The 22,864-nt window shown below is 38.9% G+C and overlaps 1 protein-coding gene and 1 non-coding gene across 2 annotated transcripts in view; one reads left to right on the forward strand and one right to left on the reverse strand.

The window, feature by feature from the left end:
• cdk18 (cyclin dependent kinase 18) overlaps positions 1-22,864 on the reverse strand; it is a 51,316-nt gene that overhangs the window by 11,181 nt on the left and 17,271 nt on the right. The window contains exons 2-11 of the mRNA XM_084743960.1: positions 21,882-22,018; positions 16,949-17,080; positions 16,354-16,410; positions 10,607-10,721; positions 9,246-9,340; positions 9,081-9,143; positions 7,106-7,229; positions 6,529-6,649; positions 1,157-1,254; positions 925-1,030 (exon numbers count right to left, since the gene is read on the reverse strand). Coding sequence (XP_084600086.1) covers positions 925-1,030; positions 1,157-1,254; positions 6,529-6,649; positions 7,106-7,229; positions 9,081-9,143; positions 9,246-9,340; positions 10,607-10,721; positions 16,354-16,410; positions 16,949-17,080; positions 21,882-22,018 — 1,048 coding nt within the window. The remainder of the gene's footprint in view (positions 1-924; positions 1,031-1,156; positions 1,255-6,528; positions 6,650-7,105; positions 7,230-9,080; positions 9,144-9,245; positions 9,341-10,606; positions 10,722-16,353; positions 16,411-16,948; positions 17,081-21,881; positions 22,019-22,864) is intronic.
• On the forward strand, positions 3,131-3,203 carry trnaf-gaa (transfer RNA phenylalanine (anticodon GAA)). The gene has a single exon. It is a non-coding gene; the product is annotated as a tRNA-Phe (tRNA).

Genomic DNA, 22,864 nt, shown 5'->3' on the forward strand with positions numbered 1-22,864 from the left:
CTACATCTAAAGTCTTAAATGTGTTGGAATATGTTATGTAGTTGATGTCATAAGTGATTGGGTTATGTTTGTCTATGAAATTTGAGTGTATTTTTTCAAGATGTTTTGCTTTTCACTTGAGGGCCACCATGCTTATGGCTTTTGTGCTGAAATAGGTCAGTTGGGAGCATGTTAGACTGAAGATCTAAAGGTCCCTGGTTGAACTCTGGGTTTTGGCAGTTGATGAGCTGACTTTTGGAAGCACATCTGACCATGGTTCAAGCTGATGACTCATAGAAGTCTGAAGCCCCGAGGAGCTGTTTGTGTTTGACCTTCACCCTGCCATCTCCCGAGTCCAAAGTCCAGGTGAGTAGAGCAGGTCATTGTCGACAGTGAGCAAGTGATGATGTAGCATGGTGTGTGACTGATCTGTCCTTGTTTCTGCTGTTGCAGTTGATGTCATAGCTCATCGGGTCCTTTTTGTCCGGAGCATTCAAATGTCCTCGTTTTCTCTTGAGGGCCACAAAAAATTGGGTATTGTACCAAAATAGCTTAGTGGGGAGAGTGGTAGCCTGAAGATCTAAAGGTCCCTGGTTTGATCCTGGGTTTTGGTAACTGGAGAGCTATCTTTTGGGAACATCTGACCCTGATTAGAGCTGCTGGCTCATTGGGTCAACTTGTTAGGTTGCGATGACAGATGGGTTGTGTGTGGATTGTGTATCATAGACAATCTAGCAACTTGGGTAATGTCAGACAGACATATGGATCTATGTATGATAATTAGTCATAAAAAAGTTTGACGTCCATGCAAATAATGGGAGTTTCCCTTGGGAGATGGCCTTAAACGACACGAGAAACAAAGGAAAAACAGGAGTGTTGGCAGGTCTGCTGCTCTCCCTTCAAATACCACTGAGCTGAACAGTCTGTCATATATGTTAGAGTTACCTGGGCACATGATTGATGAGAGCTTGAGGTCTGTATTGAGGAAAGAGGTAAGACCTAAACTCGTCATTACTGCTGATACCGGGCCAAGTCTCTTCTGTTGGAGTGCCTGGAAGAGAAAGAAACATAGGCATGAAGGATCACCTGCTGGGTCACTTATACAACATGTTCTAACTTCATATATTACTTGATTTTAGTCTAACCTGTCGGATATCATAATGTGCTGCTTTCTTACCCATCAGCCTAAAGATTAAGTGCAGCTCCTCCTTTACCGTGGCACCAGGAAACATGGGACGACCGGTTGCCATCTCATATAGGATACAGCCCACGCCCCTGGAGGAGACACCAAAGAGTCCTATGCCATTATAAAACTCTAGGTGAAGCCGTGTTCAACAAACACATGCACACTTCAAAGGAGTGCAAACATGTATGGTGTGAGTGGGCACAGTGCAGCCTTTTGTTCAGCACAGGATAGAGTGTTGAAGAGGCGCCCTGTGGTGTGATGAGAGGACATGTGCTGTAACTAGGTGAGCTCATAAAAGACACTGGTGTATTGCTAGAGAGCCACATTTAATCCTCAGAGCTGTGAGGGTTTTTTCACCGTGGCGAACTGCTAATGAGCAACACCGAGGGAAGGTGAATGCAGATGAATTAAACTGTTGTGTGACTAGTGACTCATATCTCTGCTAATAAGCTGGGAGATTTTAATAGAAATGCATGATTCATGGAAATCCTGGACCATCCTCAAGCTGTTAGACATCCATCTAATTTACCAAGTAAACAGCATTAATGGCTCATTACCCGGGCTGACACGAGTGGTTTGGATGGCCCTGTGTGCTTTTGGGTTCAGCTTGTGAGCTCTCTTCAGATCCAAGTTGTGACTACAGTCAGTTTTAGCTGATAGAGATACACAGCAGGAACCCCCTGACAACTGAATAATTTATTGTCTTCTTTTGCCTGTGCCAAGCTTTTGCTGCTAACTCAGCAGCAGTTGTAGCATGGCTAATGTTAGCAGTGTTAGCCTCTGAACTTCTATCAGTGGTTTCTGAGGTGGAGCATATCTTTCTTGTTAAATTACAGAATGATCCATTGTGGCTCACAAGAGTCTCTTGAGAATTTGGACAAAATCATGTGTTGAGGAGGGGGTTGATTTTTACTCCAACTATACTGGAAAATATATTTTAAAAGATTAAAATCTATTAATCTATTAATCTAATTAAACAAAAGCTATTAAACCTTGTAATGGCCTAAGTGATGATTTTTTTAAATTAAATCAAACATCAAACAGGCATAGTTGTAGTGAGCAGACATTTTATTGCTAAAGTAGCTCAGAGTTCTCTGAATACTAATGAAAATACACCTTTTTAAACCATAATTCTTATTTAGCTTTGATTTATAAGGGCTACAGAGTCGATATGTTATGGTTGAGAGACATCTAAAATTGATGTTATTCAATGACTATGTTGAAAAAAAACTATGTTGTGGAAAGCTTGCTTGTAATATCGCTTTCCACTCTTTCACTGGTCATTTTGTTTTCATACATGCTATTGGTTGATCAATATCAGCCTATATGAGTCTAATTCTTATTTTTTTTAGGATATGTTTTTGAGCTTTTTTTCCTTTATTGGGTATGACAGCTGAAGAGCAGACAGGAAACAGTGTGAAGAGAGGGGGGATGACACACAGCAAAGGGCCACAGGTGGGACTCAAGCCAGCGGCCGCTGGAGAGGTCTCAGTACATGGGGTGGACACTACCAACTGAGCTATACGGCCACCCCACATCAGTCTAATTTTTATCACGCATTTTAATGTCTTTCTTTGTCATCTGTAACGTGAAAACTGTCCTGTTTTGTGCTACATGTGTGAAAGGGCATATTTGGACAATAGTCCTATTTAGGACAGCGACATAGATCATCACACAAGACGATCTTATCCGTTGCAGATGAAGCAATATTCTGTTTATCCAGGGACACATAAAAAGCTTTATGTTATAAAAAAGAACTTCTGTTTAGAATGTCTTACATATGTTGGCATATGTTTTGTAGTTGATGTCACAGCTGATTGAATTTTGTCTGTCCATGTTAAGTGACAGAGCAACAGCACCCCAACAGTCTGTGGGAAGTTGTTGATGTTTTCTGAAGAGCCTGTTTAAAGTTTTTGAGATGTTGTTCAAATTTTCACCTGAGGGACAACATATTCCGAATTTTGTGCCGAAATAGCTCAGTTGGGAGAGCGTTAGACTGAAGATCTAAAGGTCCCTGGTTCGATCCCGGGTTTCGGCAGCAGGCATACTTGTGTGTTTTGAGAACACGCCTTAATAAATAGAGTTGCCAACCCATTGCAGCATCTGTATCAAAAGTTCAACATGTACTGGTGTGTTTCACAGTTAATGTCTTAGCTGATTGCTTCTTATGTGTCAAAGCTAAGTGACGGAGCAACAGCACACTAATGGTTTGTGGAAAGTTACTGTATTCTGAAATGTCTGGCGCTTACCAGTGCTTGAGCAGTATTCCTGCCTTTTTAAACCAGGAAATTAGACTTTAATGGGCCCATAATCTCAAGAATGGGTGCAATATGTTTGAATAAAAGGTAGCTAACTAGTTCTTACCACTTTATTACAGGAGGATTCATGGGTAGCCTTTTGTCAGTGCTGTTTAAATTTAATGTTATCATCGTTTTCATTTCGTTTTGTTTTCAGTAGGCTGTTTAACTTTGCTAATAATATGTTGGACTCATGTTAATGTGCATTTTCATAAATATTTTAAGTTTTGAAAAAAGAAACTTAAAATGATCAAATAATAATTTGGCAGCCACCTGGAACAACTCTGAGGATCTTGGACGGTTACAAGGGTTAATAGCCAGGATTCTGTTAAAATATATTTTCCAGTATAATCTAAGTAAAACCCCCCATTCAGAGGTGCTATTGTAATATATCTCACCCCCAGTGGCAGTTCTGAGATAGCACTGTGATGTGCTGAAGAGCAGCACCCCAGACAGTGAGGAAAGAGTCGGACATTGTGTTACTTTGCCCCTGTCTGGGGTTGGTCTTTTTTCCAGTTGCCTAGGAGATTGCCTACCTTCTGCTGAGTTCATATTTTCAATATTTTTCCCATTATGAATTCTATGAGGCACTCAGCATCTGAAATGTCAACATTATGGACAGAGGGCCCCGGGCACAGATATATAAAAGACCCCACTGTCTCTCTTACAAAGGAGCAAGACACACAGACATTGTGGGTGTTTGCCTCATTTTGTAGTTCCTGTAAACCTCTTTGTCGTCATTTTGTACCTTTTTGTTGTCATTTTGCATCTTTTTGTAGTTGTTATGCATCTTTCTGGAGTTTTGTGTGTGTTTGTGTTGATTTTGTATCACTTTGTAGTTGTTTTGTGTCTCTTTGTCATTGTTTTGTGTTGGTCTTTTGTCTTTCTTTGTAGTTGTTTTGTTTTGTTTTTTTTGTTTGTTTTTTGAGGCCATTTTGCATCTCCTTATGGTCGTTTGGTTTTTCTTTGTGGTAATTTTGTGTCTCTTTATGGTTGTATCTCTTTGTAGTCCATCCACAACCTTTTATTCTTATTTTAGTCATTTTGCATGTCTTTATAGATGTTTTACACCCTTTTGTTGTCATTTAGTGTCTCTATAGTTTTTATGCATCTTTCTGTAGTTTTGTGTCTTTTTGTGTTAATGTTGTGTCACTTTATAGTTGTCTTGTGTCTCTTTGTACTTATTTTGGTTTCTTTTTGGCATCATTTTGTGTCTCCTTGTGGTTGTTTTATTATGTTTTGTGGGCTTTTTCTGTCTCTTTGAAGTTGTTTTGTTTTTTATTATTATTATTTTTTGTTTTCCTTTTACATCTCTTTGTGGTCATTTTGTGTCTCCATGTGGTTATGTGTCTCTTTGTAGTCGGCTTGTGTCTCTTTGAGTGATATTTTACCGGTGAAGACTAGGGGAACCCCTGACTCCATTGTATATGACAGTTCTGTGGCACAAGGACTGGGCAACATGGTGTCTCTTTCATATTTTGTGTATTTTAAGAGATCAACGCACGTCTCAGAGAGTCTGTCCCAGAGAGTCTGTCCCAGAGAATCTGTCCCAGAGACAGAGGCTTAGTAAACACCACTGCACAATATGCACAGTTGTAGCACATTATTTTTTGCATCATGTTCAAACTGCATGCATGTTATTTATGTTATCTCCATTTAGGTTTTGAGCTTCTACAACAGATAATGCTGGTTGTTACATCACGCAACATAGAGCACAACATGTTCTTCCACATATTGTTGTTGTAACAGTTTGCAGGCACACGTGTAAAAAGTACACACATTCTTTACTGAAGTAGAAGTACAGGTACTTGAGTGACAAAAATCAAAGAAGTGCTGATTCAACTTCTTTACTCAAGTAAAAGTAACAAGTATGTATCTGAAATATATCTGAGATATACTCTAAGTATAAAAGCAAAAAGTAGCTTTCTTTGTCTGTTATGTCATCTTGTTACATCTTTTTTAACTTGTCGCATCTTTTTTTGTCTTTTACGTTGTTTTTGTCTCGTTACATCTTCTTTTCATCTTTTTTGTCTTGTTATGTCCTACAAGTCTTGTTACACCATTTACTGTATGTCCTGTTACATCTTTTATGTTGTTTTTCTGTCATGTTACATCTTTCACAGTGTTTTTTGTCCTGTTACATTGTTTATGTCTTTTTTGTGTTGTTATGTTTTATGCCTCTGGTTTGGTCTTGATGCTGTTGTTGTACGTCTTGTTAAATTTTTTTGTCTTATTATGTCTTGTTATATCTTTTATGTCTTGTTTTGTCTTTTACAACATTTTTTGTCCCGTTACATCTTTTATGTCTCTTTTCTCTTTTTTACATCTTTTTATATCTTTTTCATCTTTGTTTTTGTCTTGTTATGTCTTAAAAGTCTTGTTTTTTCCGTCTTGTTAGGTCTTTTTAATCGTGTTACATCTTTTTTGTCTTGTTACGTCTGTTATGTTTTATGCAGTCTTGTGTCTTATGTTGTTTTTTTCTTTTCATCTTTTACATCTTTTTTCTCATTACGTCTTTTTTGTCTTGTTACGTCCTTTACTCTTTGTCAGATCTTTTTCTTGTCACATTGGTTTTTGTTTTGTTTTTTTTGTCGTTACGTTGTGTTGTTACCTCTTTAACATCTTTCACCTTTTTGTTTTTGTCTTCTTACATTTGTCTTACATGATATGCACTGATGGCTACACAAAGAAATTGTCTTTTCTATGTGTTACTGTACCATCCATTTAGGTTGAAATCAGTATTGATGTGGGGCAGCGTGCAATGATGCAAAACAAAGATAATCAATAATTCCCCTGAAATGCATTAAAACTAAAATAACAATCCTATTTTGAAAATGCAAGGAGTAGAAAGTACAGATATTGGTGTTCAAATGCAGGCATACCTGGAAACTCTACTTAAGTTCAGTAACAAAATATTTGTACTTTATTACTTCCCACCTCTGATCGTATGTCTTGTCTATCAAAGTGAGCAGATGTTCATTGTGTTACTGTGGATCAGTGTGCTTTGCTGAAAGGCAAGTGCATGTTAGAATACTGATAACCACATGTTGATACTGCAGTACTCACCACATGTCGATGGGTGTGGAGTATTCTGTAGAACCCAGCAGCACGTCGGGGGGCCGATACCATAGAGTTACCACCTCATTGGAGTAGGTCTTAGTGGGGACAGACTTGGCCCTGGCCAGACCTGGACAACACAGCATGGTCAGGGTTTAATGACATGAGACTTCAGTAACAGCAGCAGTGTTTGTAGCAAGATTACTTTAAAATTATACAAGTATTTTGCGTCACATCAGGTGTTGTATGAAACATGATGATGCAGTGAGTCTCATGCAGTAGAATAGTTCCTCAATCAACTCATATGCTGCTTTTAGTTAAAACTCGTGAGGAAATACTGGTTGGCTTTATGTACCCACTTCCAACACAAAACTGAGAAAACTCAGAGAGAGGGTCACAGTTGCTAGGATACAGGAAGTAAGGGTGCTAAAGTAATCAGGACAGAAGATCTCCGAGTGGCAATAAAATATAATTGGAAAGCGATTGTGGCAGGAGAGGTGCTATTCTGTTCCCAAGCGTATGTGTCTTTACGAGCACATTTGCATCTGTTGATATACGTTAAATGAGAGCATGCTCTTTTTCCCACCGAAGTCGGCCAGTTTGAGCTCGCCCTTGTCGTTGATGAGCAGGTTCTGAGGCTTTAGGTCTCTGTGGAGAATTTTCCTCTTGTGACAGTAGGAAAGACCACGCAGCAGCTGGAACATGAAGATCTACAGGAGAAAAATTAAAATTAGACATGCACCATTATTATGGAACAGGTATTTTAAAATCACAGCAGGTACCTTAGTGGGGAATTATGGAAGCCCATTTCCACCAGTGTGAGTTAATCATTAATAATAAGAAACTTTCTCGAAATTATGACGGGTTGCATCATCAAAAATTAATTTAATCAGAGTTAAACCAAATTAGGTTTGAAATGTGTAAATCCAGATTTAATCCAAAACTCTGTTGCACGATTAAAATCTAATTTCCCTCTAGTAAATCAAAGTTTACTGATCTAAACAATGTTTTCTTAACATGGCTGGCCACTTTCAAGGTGAAGAAAGCATTACATTATTTGCTAACTAGCTGTTAAGTTAACAAAATGTTACATTGTTTGCTAGCTAGCTAAAGAGTTAGTTAAAGCTCCAATTTCTCCTTCCTCCCTGAAAAAAACGTGTTGGTTGAATAAATGGAGAAATATGGATAAATGAAAAGAGACTAGAAAACTGTCACTCAGTATTTTGAGACTCATATTCTTCATTATTCAATTCATTATTTCACTATTTCTTCATTATATTTTTCTCAACATTATAAGTTTCTCATTGTAATGACTTAAAATAGAGGAGTTTCTAATCCAACAGAATCACAGAATGTAATATATTAAATATATTACTTACTCCCAGTTTGTGCCACTGATTACACTTGAATCATGGAGTTAAGAATTTGATTTACCTAACAATGCAAGCATGTTGAAATATGAAAAACACATTGTGCTTTTCTGAAGGTGTACTTTTTCAACCCGCTTCCCAATTTCTTTTCAGTACTGTATATTTGTAAATGTCAGTTCCAGCTATCTGGTGTGATAATACAGCTGCAACTTGAGAAACTGGTTGAAAAAGTTCTTATTGTGCAGCAGACAGAATATTTCTTTATGCAGGAGTTTAAAATTTTAGACCTTCAGAACAGCAGTAAGTGTTGTTAAATATTAAACATTCTGGGATTTCAAAAGTTTTTTCACAAAATCAAACAGTTGTCAGTGGGACTCAAATGTAAAGGTCTATCATTCTGGTGTACTTGTTCTCCAATTCTCTAACTAACTCATATATTTTGAGAATGTGAATTAATTCCCTTGTTACAATGTCAGGCCTCCATGTCTACCGTGCAAAACTAGTTCTGTCTGACTATTTGCTTTTTGGTTTGAGAACAAACACACTGCAAACGCTGAAACTGTGTGTGTGTGAGTGGTGGCAGAATGAAATGAAAGCCAACATACAACCCCAATTCCAAAAGAGTTGGAGCGCTCCGTAAAACAGAGTGCAATGATTGGCAAAAAACTTTCCAACCCTTATAGTATATTATTGATTATAGATAGTGAAATCTCTAAATGCATTAATTCAGTTTTTCACAAAGTAGTGAACCTCACTCAGTCCATGCTTGTGAATGATTGAGCCTTTCCAGGATGCCACTTTAATACCCTTTTTACCCTGGAAAGTTCCAAACAGGTGTGTTTTTAAGCATTCAACAACTTTCCCAACTTTCCTTTGTTGCCTCATCCCAAATTTTTTGGAACATGTTGCAGTCATCAAATTCAGATTGAGTGTATATTTACAAAAAAACAATGCAGTTGATTAGTTTGCACATTAAATATCTTGTCTTTGTACTGTATTAGATTGAATACAAGCCTAAAAAAAGTTGCAAATCATTGTACTCTGTTTTTATTAACATTTTACACAATGTCCCAGCTTTTCTGGAATTGGGATTGTATAACATGTCTTTGCACAGATGTAAAATTCTCCTCTTTCTCTCTCTGGTATACAGTCAGCGGTGTTGGACACCTCATTCTCATGCCAGTGACTCACCTTGACATTATGCATGCTCATGAGATTCCCGCAGTTGTCCAAGTACTGTTTGAGGTCGCTGTCCTGAAAGACACAACAGCCCCAGTGTTCACACTCGAATCATATTCAGTGTGTGGAGGTCAACACCTTCTGAACACCTGCGCGCTGAACTGCCGATGTACTCACAAGATACTCGAAGACCAGAGTGAGGCAGCGTTCGGTGTGGATGATGTCGTGCAGCGTGACGATGTTGGCGTGTTTCAGGTTCTTCAGTAGAGACACTGGGCGGACAGAGGAAGGACAGGTGAGCTGTGCTGTTTACTGACACCCCAGAGCTGTAGCTCTGACATCTGGCTTAAAACGTGTTTAAAGGGTCAGTTCACTGCCAAATCAAAAATACATATTTTTCCTCTGTAGTGCTGTTTATCTGAGTTGCAGAGATGTTTTTCTCTCCAATGTAAGGGAACTGAATGGTATACGGGTTGTGGTGCTCAAAGCATTGGAAATTACATTTGAAAAATTCAAAACCAGAGTCTGTTTCCAAAAATCATGACCCAGTTATTCAAGATAATCCACAGATCCTGTTGTGAGCAGTTTCATGTAGGAACTTCTTTCTTTTCAGCAGAAAAGAAAGAAGTTCTGGTACATTCAACTGCGGCAGATTGTAATGGTTTTGAGTTTTTCAAATGGATTTTTTTTACCTTTATGAACCACAAGCCAAGTGCCATTTAGTTCCATTATACTGGAGAGAAAACAGACGTCTCTATGGCCGAAACTCTGCAACTCACACCAAATATATCTAGATGGATAAACAGCACCGTATTTTGAATTTGGGGGTGAACTGCCCCTTTAAATTTGAGTTGTCTGAAACAAAATCACTTATACCTTATTGCTGTCACTTAAATGCCACTAGAGGTCATTGTATCTGATGTTTAAGCTACAGTAGGCAGATGCTACGTCCCAGTTTCATACTACATACTAATCCTATACACTAGATACTAAGTCAGTACCATAAGAGACACTTGTACAGCTGGATGTCAACTGACTGTAATATTTAAATGAACTTAAAGGGATAGTTCACCCGAAAATAAAAATTGAGTCATTATCAACTCACCCTCATGTTGACTGAGTTTCACAGGAAAACAGAGTTGCAGAATCTCCCAAATAATGGAAGTGAATGGTGACCAGTTTTTAGTTTTGTTTTTAGTCTGAATCTTCACTGTAGATCCTCAGCTTGGAGCCATGCTCATGTGCGCATACACACTGTCTGAACTGGGTGTGTGTGGTGTGACGCTGTGCACGCAAGTGAACGGCATGATGGGGCTTTAGGAGATTCTGCAACACTTTTCCCGTGAAACTCCAGCAGTGTTTTGTGGACTAAAAAACTAAACCCGACCTTCAGTTGGCATGAGGGTGAGTAGATAATGACTGAAATACCTGAATTATTATCTAGAATTATTATCCACCTGAGGGCAGCACACCTGCTGCCAAATCTACGTGTGTGTGTGTGTGTGTGTGTGTGTGTGTGTATGTGTGTGTGTGTGTACCCTCTCTGATAGCAGTACAAGGTGCTCCCTCCTCGTGCTCTAGCCGAATCTCCTTTAATGCCACCAGGTTCTCTGTGAGTTTGCTTCGCCCTTTGAACACTGTGGCATACGTCCCCTATGGACAAACACACACACACACACACACACACACACACACACAACTGCAGGTGACATTCTGACATTCAGCCTTTTCTCCATTAATAGCAACAGAATGATGAAGTTAATTTGATAAGTCTGTGTACTTTACTGTCTCCTCATCACCATCCATAAAACACACAGACATTATTTCTAACTGAACTAAATGAGGTGAGAAGATTTAACTTCTATCATCCACGAGCAGCATCAAAACATTACATCAACATAATGCAAGCATCTCAGGCAGGCTTTGGTTTAATCCATCCATTAAATTCTCATTTATTTCTTTGGGATGTGATTATTGAGATTCCTCATCACTGACACTGACTATTATATTCATGTGCATGAACACAGAAATTTTCAACATTTTTTTTACGACACTTAGCATGACTTTCAAACTAATATATCATCCATCATTGTTCTCATTCCATCATACACACCTACACACATTACAGCTCAACAAAACAGGTCATCTTGTTGAATTGTCAATAAAGTACATATGGAAGAGAGAGAAATTGTCATCCTCAATTATAAATCAACCACAATTGCTCAAGAAATCATATCAAACTTGATTATTTCTTCACACAGGCACATTATAGTCATTCTAATTGTAATAAACACAAATCATTGTCAGAACGACACTCTATTTCTACTTTCATCCAGGTCTACATTTTATTTTCTTATAATATTCATGGTTCCTTAAATATCTGAAGATATTTAAAATTTTGAACCTGTCTTTAGTGATGTGACATCACACATTGGTTTGTGGGCTGCCGTTCTGAAGCCTCAAGTCTGGTGTTATGGAGGTCACAGTACAGATGAAACCGTGGACCTGGGGGGGGGTCGCGTACTGCGACTTGGGCGGTGTTTGGCTTTGACTTGTTTGTTCTGCAGGAAATAATGGCGGTCTGCCTGGCCTCAAAGTTTCTGTGATGGCATGGGGGCATGTTAGCGCCTGTGGCTAACTGTCACATCTGTGAAGGCCATATCGACATTGAAAGTTTCTCTTACTACAACTAAGCAGTGTGCTAAATATGTGTCTGAAAATATTTTAGGCACGAAATGGGTGATGCAGTAACATGATACTGATCTACAGAGCCTAGTTTAATAGTTTGATCTGAATTTCAGGAGGCTCCTTTAATACTAGAACAGCCAAAGTGGTCACTGTTTTCAAATTTACATGTGCAGTAACTTAGTTGAATTCAAAAATACAACACTGCTGGTACCTGACTTTTCCTAAAGCTGTCTTTATTTTCCTTTCAAAAGTTTTTTTTATATAAATCACACAAAAGGCAAAGAAGATGCGATCACTTTGACCTCTTCCAGCCATACTGACCACACAGAAATTGCCACTTTTTTGTTGTTACTTTTTCCACAGGTGGAGATGCATCATGGTTGCTTAGCAACTATCATTGTCTCTGTCAATAAAACTTCACAGGTGGTCTCATTTTCCAATTTCCCAACATTAAATCACAAATTATTAATTAATTAGATTCAATTAAAAATAAAGTAGGGGAGACCGGGGACGGTTGTAACACTGTTTCAGCAACTTTAACTCACTGAATTTTTGAGCTCATTTTCAGCCTTTTCCCATAGGCTATGATTATTTTTTGTGATGGTTCAGATCAATGAAGGTTATTATCCTACAGAAAAATATTGCAGTGAAAATATACAATCATAACAGTTTAGTACATGTGATGGAACTTATAGCCATTCTAGTAGTTATGGAATTCTGGTACTTCTAATATTAAAAAATAGACACGCAGTGGCAGCCACCTGGTTGCGATCTTTCTCGTGCTACAGCTAATCAGTATATTAGAACTTGTTGCTAAAAACATTTTAGGCAAGAAATAACCAATGCAGTAACAGAGTCTTGATATATATTTTATAATTTAGCATTGTTTAGTGATCTGTGTTTCGTGGCTGATGTGTGTTGCACCGAATGGACTTGTCAATCACAAGGAAGCCCCACCCTAAAGCATACCCTGCTTTATCTGTGTTGAAGAAGATTTGCAGTTAACCATTGAGACCATAAAGCCATTAGTAGACTGTTTACTGAGGTCATAAATCAAGTGAGAGGTAGGCCCACTTTGCATTAACAGTACACACAATCAGACTTATGTTTGCCTCCAGTGGAGTCCGAGAAATTTGAGGGAAATGCTACAAAAAAGTCTCATCATTAATATAGTTGTTGTTTTGTTGTCTTGTTTTGGTTTGTTTTCATGTGTTCTAACAGCAGATCAGCTGCTGCAGGCTGAAATGATTGATATTGAGAAAAGAAAAGTTATTGAGATACTTTTTCAGCTACATGCGCAAATCACTTTGTTCCACGTCATATAAAGTAAAGCGTATCTTTATGAACCACAGGTTAGGACCATTTACAACAAAAGCAGCTCTTTTCGATCTCTCGCCAGCACTGTTATCTGCTGCCGACCCTTGTGACTGAGACTAATGCAGATGGCATCTGTCACTAATCATTCCTTCCTTCTAAAGGCAATAACGGTCCTCAGATAGATGCTGAGGGATCTAAGTTCCATATTAAAGCCCTCCTCATCCGCAGCACGCCTGTTCATTGTGGTCCTACAGAGCACATAGTGCGAATGCAGATTTAAGACTCATTGTTGTTCTTGTTAAGCTGTGCCAGCCGAGCACAAATAAGGCAGGAAAGTGGACAGATGGGAATACTGTAGTTGGTCTTGTAATCAGAGCTGTGTGTTTGTACCCACTCAGACAGACTCATGTCTCCCCTGAGAGTTTTGACTCACGGTAGGGGTGGGCGATATGGCAAAAATATCATATCACGATTTTTTTATTAGAAAATCACGATTTTGATTTTATCACGATCTTACATGTATTTATATTATGTATTATGCTATGTATTTAGATTTACATTTACTGTTTTTACTTTACTTTCTACTTTTTTTTTCAAGCACAAAGGTAAAAGTAAAGGTAGTAATGTCTGCAAAAACCACAAACAGAAGATGTTACTAACTCTTTTAACTGAAACAGTCACCAGAATGTTTTGTTAACATGTTAAAATCACAACATTTTTCTTCTGGAGCAGGACAGACGCTCCCAGACCCCCAGAGGACAGAGGACTGGTTTACCAACATGCCACCTTTTTCTCCTCTTATGAGTTTGCAGGCCCTGTATTTAGTAATCAAAAAATACCAACAAGAATACCATTAAAGTACAACAACGGCAATAAAAATGTTGATTTTTCAAAAAAGGAAACAATAACATGCAAGATTTTTAAATTGTAATTAAGTAAAAACACTAATACCACAATGTAAAAATACCTAAGTAAAGAATCTGAGTATTTTTTCATCACAGCAGGTCAGTGATCAGTGTTTCAGTGACTCTGTGGATCAGTGAATAGTTTTATTTATGGCGGCCCGCCACATTAAAAACATCGGCACCATGACATGATTTTCTATTTTTGGAGCTGCGCATCTTTTTCGCTCGTGTCTAGAAGGTAACTCTTTATTTGCGCAACTCTCGCGAGATGTCCGTTATTTGTACTAAAATAATCAAACTCGCGCGATCTTTCGCAGGTCTAGGGTTCCCTTCTAGACACGACCCTCTCTGTGTCTCTGTCAAACTAATGACAGCAGACTGTCTCTAAACAGCACGGTGTTACACTCTGCAGTGTTTCACACAAAGACTTTATTTGTGTGGACATCCAGGTTTGGTTTGTCACCAACTTTGACATTTTTATGTTTTTTAATCAGTCCGAGAGGACGACGGTATCAGTGATTGATTAGTGATCAGTCTGCCCTCCTCTCCTCCCTCACCTGTTCACTCTGCTGTGAGAAGGTCTGAAAGTTTCTCACAGAGAAACACAGACTCTCCTGTTTTACGTCCTTATACAGTTGTTTAATTTTATAAGAGCATCTGGTTGATGTCGATGTCATTAACCATCATGTTAGTTTCTGTTGTAATAAACTCCGTCATTAACAACAGTCTCCTCCACACGCAGCTTCTCTGCAGTTGGTCTGTGTGTTTCCTGATCAGATAAACCAGCGCCGGAAAGACGAGAAAAGTTGCGCCAGTTAAAATAGAAGCGTCCCGTCAAAATCTCTTAATAGTTTATTGGTTATAGGTCCGGGTCCGTATAGGACGGCGTGTGGGTCCGCCTGTTAGGGACTCCTGAACGATCCATACGATCTCCTCACTTTGGCAGATCGTCTACACGTTCTAATCCTTCACGATCTAATATAGTCATATCGCACACCCCTAACTTGTGGTCAGCGTGGTCGATACTATTCACCAGAGAGACGCTTCATTTGTCTTTGATAACGTTCCCTCTAGCTTCAACACACACTCTTAGAAATAAGGGCTCCAAAAAGGGTAATTCCTGATGGGCTGAGGTTCTACCCAGAACTATTTGCTTCTGAAGAACCTTTTTTTTAAAAAGAAAGCTCTTGTCAAGAGTAAGACTATGGGTTCAATTAAGAACTGTTTTTGGAAAAAAGAAATCTACAAAAATTGTTGAAATCCTTGAAGAACCCTTCGTCAAGAGTTCCTTGTACCAGAAAAAGGTTAGTGGGTGAACCCCCTTGGTGGGTTTTAGATAAAACCCTTGGGATACAAAAGGGTTCCCAGTAGAACCTCCTGAGTGTGTTCAAGATAAAACCCTTGGAATGTAAAAAAGTTATCAGAAGGTTAACTTAATCTTGGTAGGTTCTAGATAAAATATTTGAGTGTTGGCTAGATAAAATCTTTGGAATACAAAAAGGTTCTAAGTAGAACCCCCTGAGCAGTTCTGGATAAAACTTTTGGAATTTAAAAAGGTTCTTCATAGAACCTTTGCAGGTTACAGATAAAACACATCTGAAAAGGTTCTTGGTTACATCCCCTTGGTGGGGTTCTGAATAAAACCCTTGGAATATAGAAAGGTTGTCAGTAGAACCCCCTGAGTATGTTCAAGATGAGACCCTGTTAATCTAAAAAGGGCCTTGAAAGAACCCCCTTAGTGGGTTTTGATAAAACCCTTGGAAGACAGGGCAGTTCTAGATAAATCCCTTGGAATATAGAAAGCTTCTCGTTAGAATCACCGAAGTTTGCTCAACATAAAACCCTAGGTGGGCTCTAGATAAGACCCTTGGAATATAAAAAAGTTTCTAGATAAAAGTCCTAGTATATGAAAAGATTCTCAGTAGAGCCCTGTGACTGTGTTCTAGATAAATTCCTTAAAATCTAAAAAGGTTCTTGGTACAGCCCCCAGGGTGACTTCTTGTTAGCACCATTAGAGGTTAAACAAGTTTGGATAGAACCCCTAGAGAGGTTTCTGGGTGAAGCATAGAAGGGTTCTCTGTAGAACCTCTTATAAGAGGTTTTGGATGAAACCCTGCACAGATGGTTCTAGGTATAACCCTTTGTGTTGGGTTCTTGGTAGAACACTCTGACAGGGAGCGGAACCTTTATAAAACGAACCAAAAAAGGGTTCTCCTATGGGGACGAGCCAAAGAACCCTTTATGGTTGTGCTGCTCAGAGGCGGCAGTGGGTGTAGTGGTTGCACACCCATCTGTCACCAGGCTGAACATCAGCCATTTCCATCGACGGTCTGAAATTTGTTAAAAAGTGAATGTGTGAGTGATCGCTGACGTACTTCACCCAGTTTGCCGAGCTTCACATACGTCTCCAGCTTCCCGAAGCCTATATCAGACTAGAGAGAGAAAAAGACAGATTATTCTTATTGTTCTCACTGTTATGATTCATTCCTCTCATTATACCTGAGAACAGTCAAAAAATCACAGCCACGTACTTGAGTTAATGTTTTCTTAAGTTAATTAAATCAGTGTGTACTCTGCCAGCCTGCCAAAAAACACGTCTCTTAATGGAGAACGGGGGGAAATATCAAGGAAAATAATGAACTTGTTATAACATTAATAGAATTAGATGCCAAAGTAGGTGTCACAAACTAAAAATAATAACAGTGAGGCAAGATAGGAAGACTAGTATTTTGCAGAGAGGAAATATACTCTGTAACATGAGCTGCTTCAAGACTAATCTAGCAAATGGATCATACAAAGAGGCCAACAAGGTTGGTAATATGAGCTATGTATGGGAGTTAGATAAACAAAAAGCCTTGCAGTGCTCAAGATGAGATGAAATATCGACCAGCGTCATGTTAATGCTTTATAGGCCTGTGATATAGAGATTCTCATATACCATAAATAGATGTAGTCATATAGAGGACTGACCAGTGAAGCACGTCGAGACATGCGGCTGACCGGTTTGCAGAGCGGTGAGTTTTCACTCTCCAGCTGCAGCTTCTTGAGAAACTCTGGAGGCAGGCGGATGTCCATGGGCAGAGACATGCGCTTACTGACATCCTGCAGGAAGTCAACAAAGTGCAGTAAAGTTGAGATTGTAAATCTTGAGTGCAAACATTGAAGGGACAGTTCACTCAAAAATGAAAATTCAGTTCAACACTGCTGGAGTTTCACAGGAAAACAGTGTTGCAGAATCTCCCAAACAATGGAAGTGAATGGTGACCAGTTTTCAAGCATAAAAAACGACTGGAGAAAAAAAACATTAAATGCCTCCATATAGCTCGTCTGGCATAATCTAAGTCTCCTAAAGTCCCAACATGCCGTTTGCACATCATCGCACCACACACACCCAGTTCAGACAGTGTTCATGTGCAGGTGAATGTGGCTCAAAGCTAAGCATCTACAGTGAAGATTCAGACTAAAAACATGGTATAAATAACATTTTTCAAGTCAACTCGGCATGATGGGGCTTTAGGAGACTTGGATTAAACCAGATGAGCAGTATGGAGGCATTTCATGTTTTTATTCTGTTGTTTCTTTACGTGTGGAAGCTGGTCACCATTTACTTCCATCATTTGGGAGATTCTCCAGCAGTGTTTTGTGGACTAAAAAACTAAACCAAACCTTCAGTCGTCATGAGGGCAAGTGGATAATGATAATTTATGGGTGAACTATCCTTTTAACATCATTCATGCTTTAGCTGACCTGATAATCAAACGTCATGCCATGAGACTCCAACTGCCTCCAATCTGCTCATTTCGTAACGTGTTAAACTACTTTATTACATGGATTTTTAAAAATACTTTATTCTGATTGGTCAATTGCAACATTCTGAGGTCTGTTATTTCTGTATACCAGACTGTTGCTATGAAGAACAGACCATTACTGCAGACACAGCTCTGATCATAGACTCTGGAGGAACAATAAAATCATTATTAAATCACTAAAAATCATTTTAAAATGAATATTTTGTGTCTGCATTTTATTTATTAATAATATTTATTTATTTGTCACATAAATGTGCACTTCTTTTTTCTTGGTGGGGGTTGATTGGTGGTAAGGTTGAGCAGCAGTGCCCTGTCTAGTTCTATTTTACATCTATGGCATTTTAGGTCATTATACAGGATGATAAGGAAAAGATACTTATCAATATTATAATCCATGTCTGCCACATTTTGCCAATATATCCCTGTAAAATTTTGCACATTGGACCTTTAAGTAAAAACTAATTGATTACATTCTCTGAGTAATTTACTGGACTTATGACCTCACTGCAAAGAAAGTGAGTAGATCAATAAAGTGTCATGACATTCTCACTTGATTGGACCTTTGTTTAGGTTGGTGGAGCCGTGCTGAGACTTACAGGTCACAATGTGTTTATTCCAGCACAGATCTGAGATAAGGCTAATCAGTCCAAAGTGAAATCACCTGTGTGGGTGTACCACGCGCCTTTAAATGTTAAGAAGTCATTAATTAATGAAAGGCTCTCCCACTACAATAAAAGTCAAGCTTGTAAATGTTAATGAGTTGGTCTGAATGCTCCATAGCTCTTCTCCAGAAGGTGAGTGGTTGAAGTGTCCATTGGAAAGGTCTTCCTAATGAATTAGTAAAAAAGCTGGCTAAAAAGACATTGTAAGACCTGAGAAGGAGATTTTCACATTCTGGCAGCCATGAATTGGTCTCTATTAATCATTTACTGATTGACAGAGGTAGCAAAAGTTCACCCATTCTTTACTCAGTTAGAAGCACAGATACTTCTGTGAAAAGACTCTGGTAAAGGTAGAAGCACTGATTCAACTTCTTTCCTCAAGTAAAAGTGAAAAGTACAGGCTCTCAAGGAATAAAAGTGGCCCTCTTAAGGACAATTATACTGTCTGTTTCTCTGTAAAGCTAACTGAACCTCACCTTTTCTCCATGTAAGCGTCTCCATCTCTGGGGCCTATATTACACCCGCTGCAAAGCCTTTGTGCAGGTGGCGCGGGTGGATTTGCTACCTTGCACTGGTGCGGTTGCCATTTTTGCCACATCTGCAAGATAGCAAATGAACTTGCTCTAAAAATGAAGGCAAAACGGAGGCGTGGCCAGGCGCATTTGCTACCTTGTGCTCGCTGCATTGGTGTAAAAACGACTTGTACCTTAGACTGGCTATAGTTTCAAGGTGCTTCAGTGCAAAACGTAACCAGTTACATATCTGCATGACATTTACAGTACAGGTATTTTATTACTTTTTGCAGGCGTTAATGTAAAATGTCTCCATATGTTTTGTCCTCTCATGCTTTAACTTCTCGAACCAGGAGATCTGTCTCCTCACTTTAAATATCTTTTCTCTTTGTTTCCTTCAGGTAAATCTGCTGTCATGCTGCCACTGGTTGTGCTCCTGGCGCACCTGCTTCTTAAAGGTGATGAGACTTTCTGGTTGGTTTATTGCTTTAATGCTCAGCCTAAACTCACCTGTGTATTAATTAAGGTACTTGCGCACAGTTGATAGGTGTTACCCACTGTGTGCAGCTGGCACAAGGGGCAGGACAAGAAAGGATACCGACGCAGGGTTATTAACTGTGGCTCGCACTTTCCACTTGCGCTTTAGACCAGCGTATGATAGGGTCTTCTGTCTCTTTCATCTTGTTATGTCTTTTCTATCATTTTTTTTTATCTCATGTCCTCTACTGTCTTTTATCTTGTTTTCATCTTGTTATGTCTTTTACATAATTTTCGTCTCATGTCATACTCGTCGTGTTACAGCTTATGCATTATTTTCATCTTGTTATGCATTGTTATGTTTTCATTTTGTCATTTTTGTCGTTATGTCACTTTCGTCTTGTTACATCTTGTTATGTCTTACTGTTTTTGTCCTGTTATGTCTTTTAACATTGCTTTTGTCTTGCATTCAAAGTGAAGTAACAAGCCTGTTTTGATTATGCAAGGAGTAGAAAGTACAGTAAAAAGTTGTCAGAAAAAGAGTCAAGAAACGTTCAGATACCTGGAAAATCTAAGTACAGCAACAAAGTATTGTTACTTGCCATCTCTGCTGATCAATAAAGCAATCAATATCAATGAAGCCATTAGTTACAACTTGTCAACTGCTGTATTAGAGAGAGGTATACACTTCTTATGCTTGTTGAATGAACCTAACCAGATTGTCTACACTCCCCAAACTCTCTCTGTCACACTGTTATTTCTGTCTCGACAGCGATGAGTCCTTCCCGAGCTCTCACTTCCCTCTGGCACTGCTTCACCTGACTGTCTGGTACGAGCTGTGTGGAGTATATGAGAAAGACTCCAAGTGAATCACACTTGCTCCGTGGGGACTTTTTCTAAAAAGGTGGAACTGTGCACTCTCATATTTCCAATAAAAAGTCTGGTGCTCTCGGGAGGGTTTAAAGGCTTCGAGGTGACTCATCTCATTGAGCTGACGGAGGCTGAAATGGAGAAATGACTCCTGGGAAGAGTGTAAGCAGGAGAATGAACTGCTTGTGCCACTGTTTGATGTCCATGTCACAGTGACTTTAATGCTTTTAATGGCAACTTGAACCTTGACAGCACTTAATCAGTAGAGGTGGGAAGTAACTCAGCACAAATACTCTGTTACTGTACTTAAGTACATATTTCAGGTATCTGTACTTTACTTAAGTATTTATTTTTCTGACCACTTTGTATTTTTACTCCCCCCATTTTAACACCAATATCTATACTTTCTACTCTTACTATAGTCTCGCTAATTAATTAATTTTGTGCATTTGAGGGGAGTTATTGATTATTTTTATTTTGCATCATTATGCACCACATTTCCAACATCTAAATGGATGGTGATGGAAGATGAAAACAATGTAACAAGACATTAAAGACAACACAAGATGAAAATGACTTTAAAGATGTAACAAGATAAAACTGACGTAATAAGACCTAACAAGACTAAAAGGGTGTAATAGCTGTAAGTGGGAAACAACAAAACAAGTTGTAACAAGACAAAAATGGCATAAAAGATGTAATAAGATGAAAATGACGTAACAATATGAAAACAACTTAAAAGATAAAACAAGATGAAAATTACTTAAAAGACATAACAAGACGAAAAAACAATGTAAAAGATGCATCAAGACAAAAACAATGTATAAGATATGACAAGCAACGTATAAAATCTAACGACAAAAATTATGTTAAAGATGAAACAAGATGACAATGACTTAAAAGACGTAATGACAAAAATGATGTAACAAGACTTAAAAAGATGAAAAGGATATGCAAGACATAATGCAATTAAAATGACATAAAAGACTTAGCAAGACAAACTTGACAAAAAAGATGTAACGAGACAAAAATTACGTTAAAGATGAAACAAGATGACTGACTTAAAAGACGTAACAAGACAAGAACCACATAACAAGACCTAGCAAGACGAAAAGGAACATGAAAGACCCAACAAGATAAAAACAACGTAAAAGATGTAGCAAGATGAAAACAACATCAAAGACATAAGACTAAAAAGACAAGCAAGGAAGACTTAAAAAGGTGAGGTTCTGTCAGCTTTGCACAGAAACAGCTGATAGAAATGTCTGTCAGAGGACGACTTTTTACTTTTATACCTGGAGTACATTTCAGAGCTTGTACTTTTTCACTTTTACTTGGGTGATGAACTTGAATCAGTCTTTTTTAATCAAGTATCCTTACTTCTACTTGAATACAGAATGCATATACTTTTGCCACCTCTGTTAATCAGCAACACTATAGGCTACATTATTGTGGAAGAAAAACAGGGCAGCTTCAGACTACAGCATGACCAGAAAACAAACACGGTTAACCTCTTATTTGTTGTATGACCCTGTGTCTTCCTATAGCTGCTCTTTGGACGTCTGCTACCTACCTCCATGGAGAAACGTCTGTGCTGGGCCTTGCTGTGATAGTGGACGTGGGACGGAGACTGAGCTCCTGGTGTTGTTGGTTCAGGGCTCACCGGACTGGCATCATGAGATGGGGGACCCAGCCTGTCTGGAGTCAGGCCTGACAAAGGAATGAGAAATATAATCACTCAACATTTGCAGACACACGGATGACAAAGAAAGCCCCAATTGCATGTAGGGACACAACAAGCTTTTAGATCGGCTTCAGTGATCAGTGGTGGAAGTACCAGTATTGGAAATGCCTTTGACCATGCGTTCATGTAGACAACTGGCTGTGTAGTGAAGCTAACAGTTCATGATGTGGCCACTTGTCTATGTGTGTTACTGCAAAACACCACTATAGGGCACATCAGAGAACTCAGACCATAAACTGCCTGTAAAAACAAAATAAAGAAGAAAAGGAATTCTGTTTTTCCATCGTCTTCCACCGTGCACGTACATAGTGGTCTCAAACCTGTTTCCATTTATTTTGACATGCTTCGACGTTGACTTCCAAAATTGAACCTATCTGTTACCAGCTGTTGTGGCAGGCATGTTTGTTGCTGTGTAGCGGCAACGATACGTCTTAAAGATGAGGGTAGTTGTGGACTTGTTCAATGAGCCTGTCCTCAAAACTTTCCACCATTGTTGTTGCTGGTGATGTATCTCCTGACCACTGACCCTGTCACTGCATTCTGCCCCTACACTGCCCCTGTTAGTCATGTGTGTATTGCATCTTGCAGACACGTGAGGACGTGCACGCCAAATGGATGCAGGACATGTAAGGCAGACGTCATGCGTATGCAAATGCCTAGTTAAAAGCAAGTACATCTCTGCCCTTCGTAGTATCCATCTGTTAAAAATAATAATAATATATATATTTTTATCACACTATGTACTACTAGTCTACTACTAGTACTTGATATTGGCCAATACGCAAAGTTAAGGTATCAGAATCGGTACCGAC

This window comes from Lutjanus erythropterus, chromosome 2 (assembly GCF_056507025.1).
Source record: "Lutjanus erythropterus isolate fLutEry1 chromosome 2, fLutEry1.hap2, whole genome shotgun sequence".
In the NCBI taxonomy this organism is placed as follows: domain Eukaryota; kingdom Metazoa; phylum Chordata; class Actinopteri; order Lutjaniformes; family Lutjanidae; genus Lutjanus; species Lutjanus erythropterus.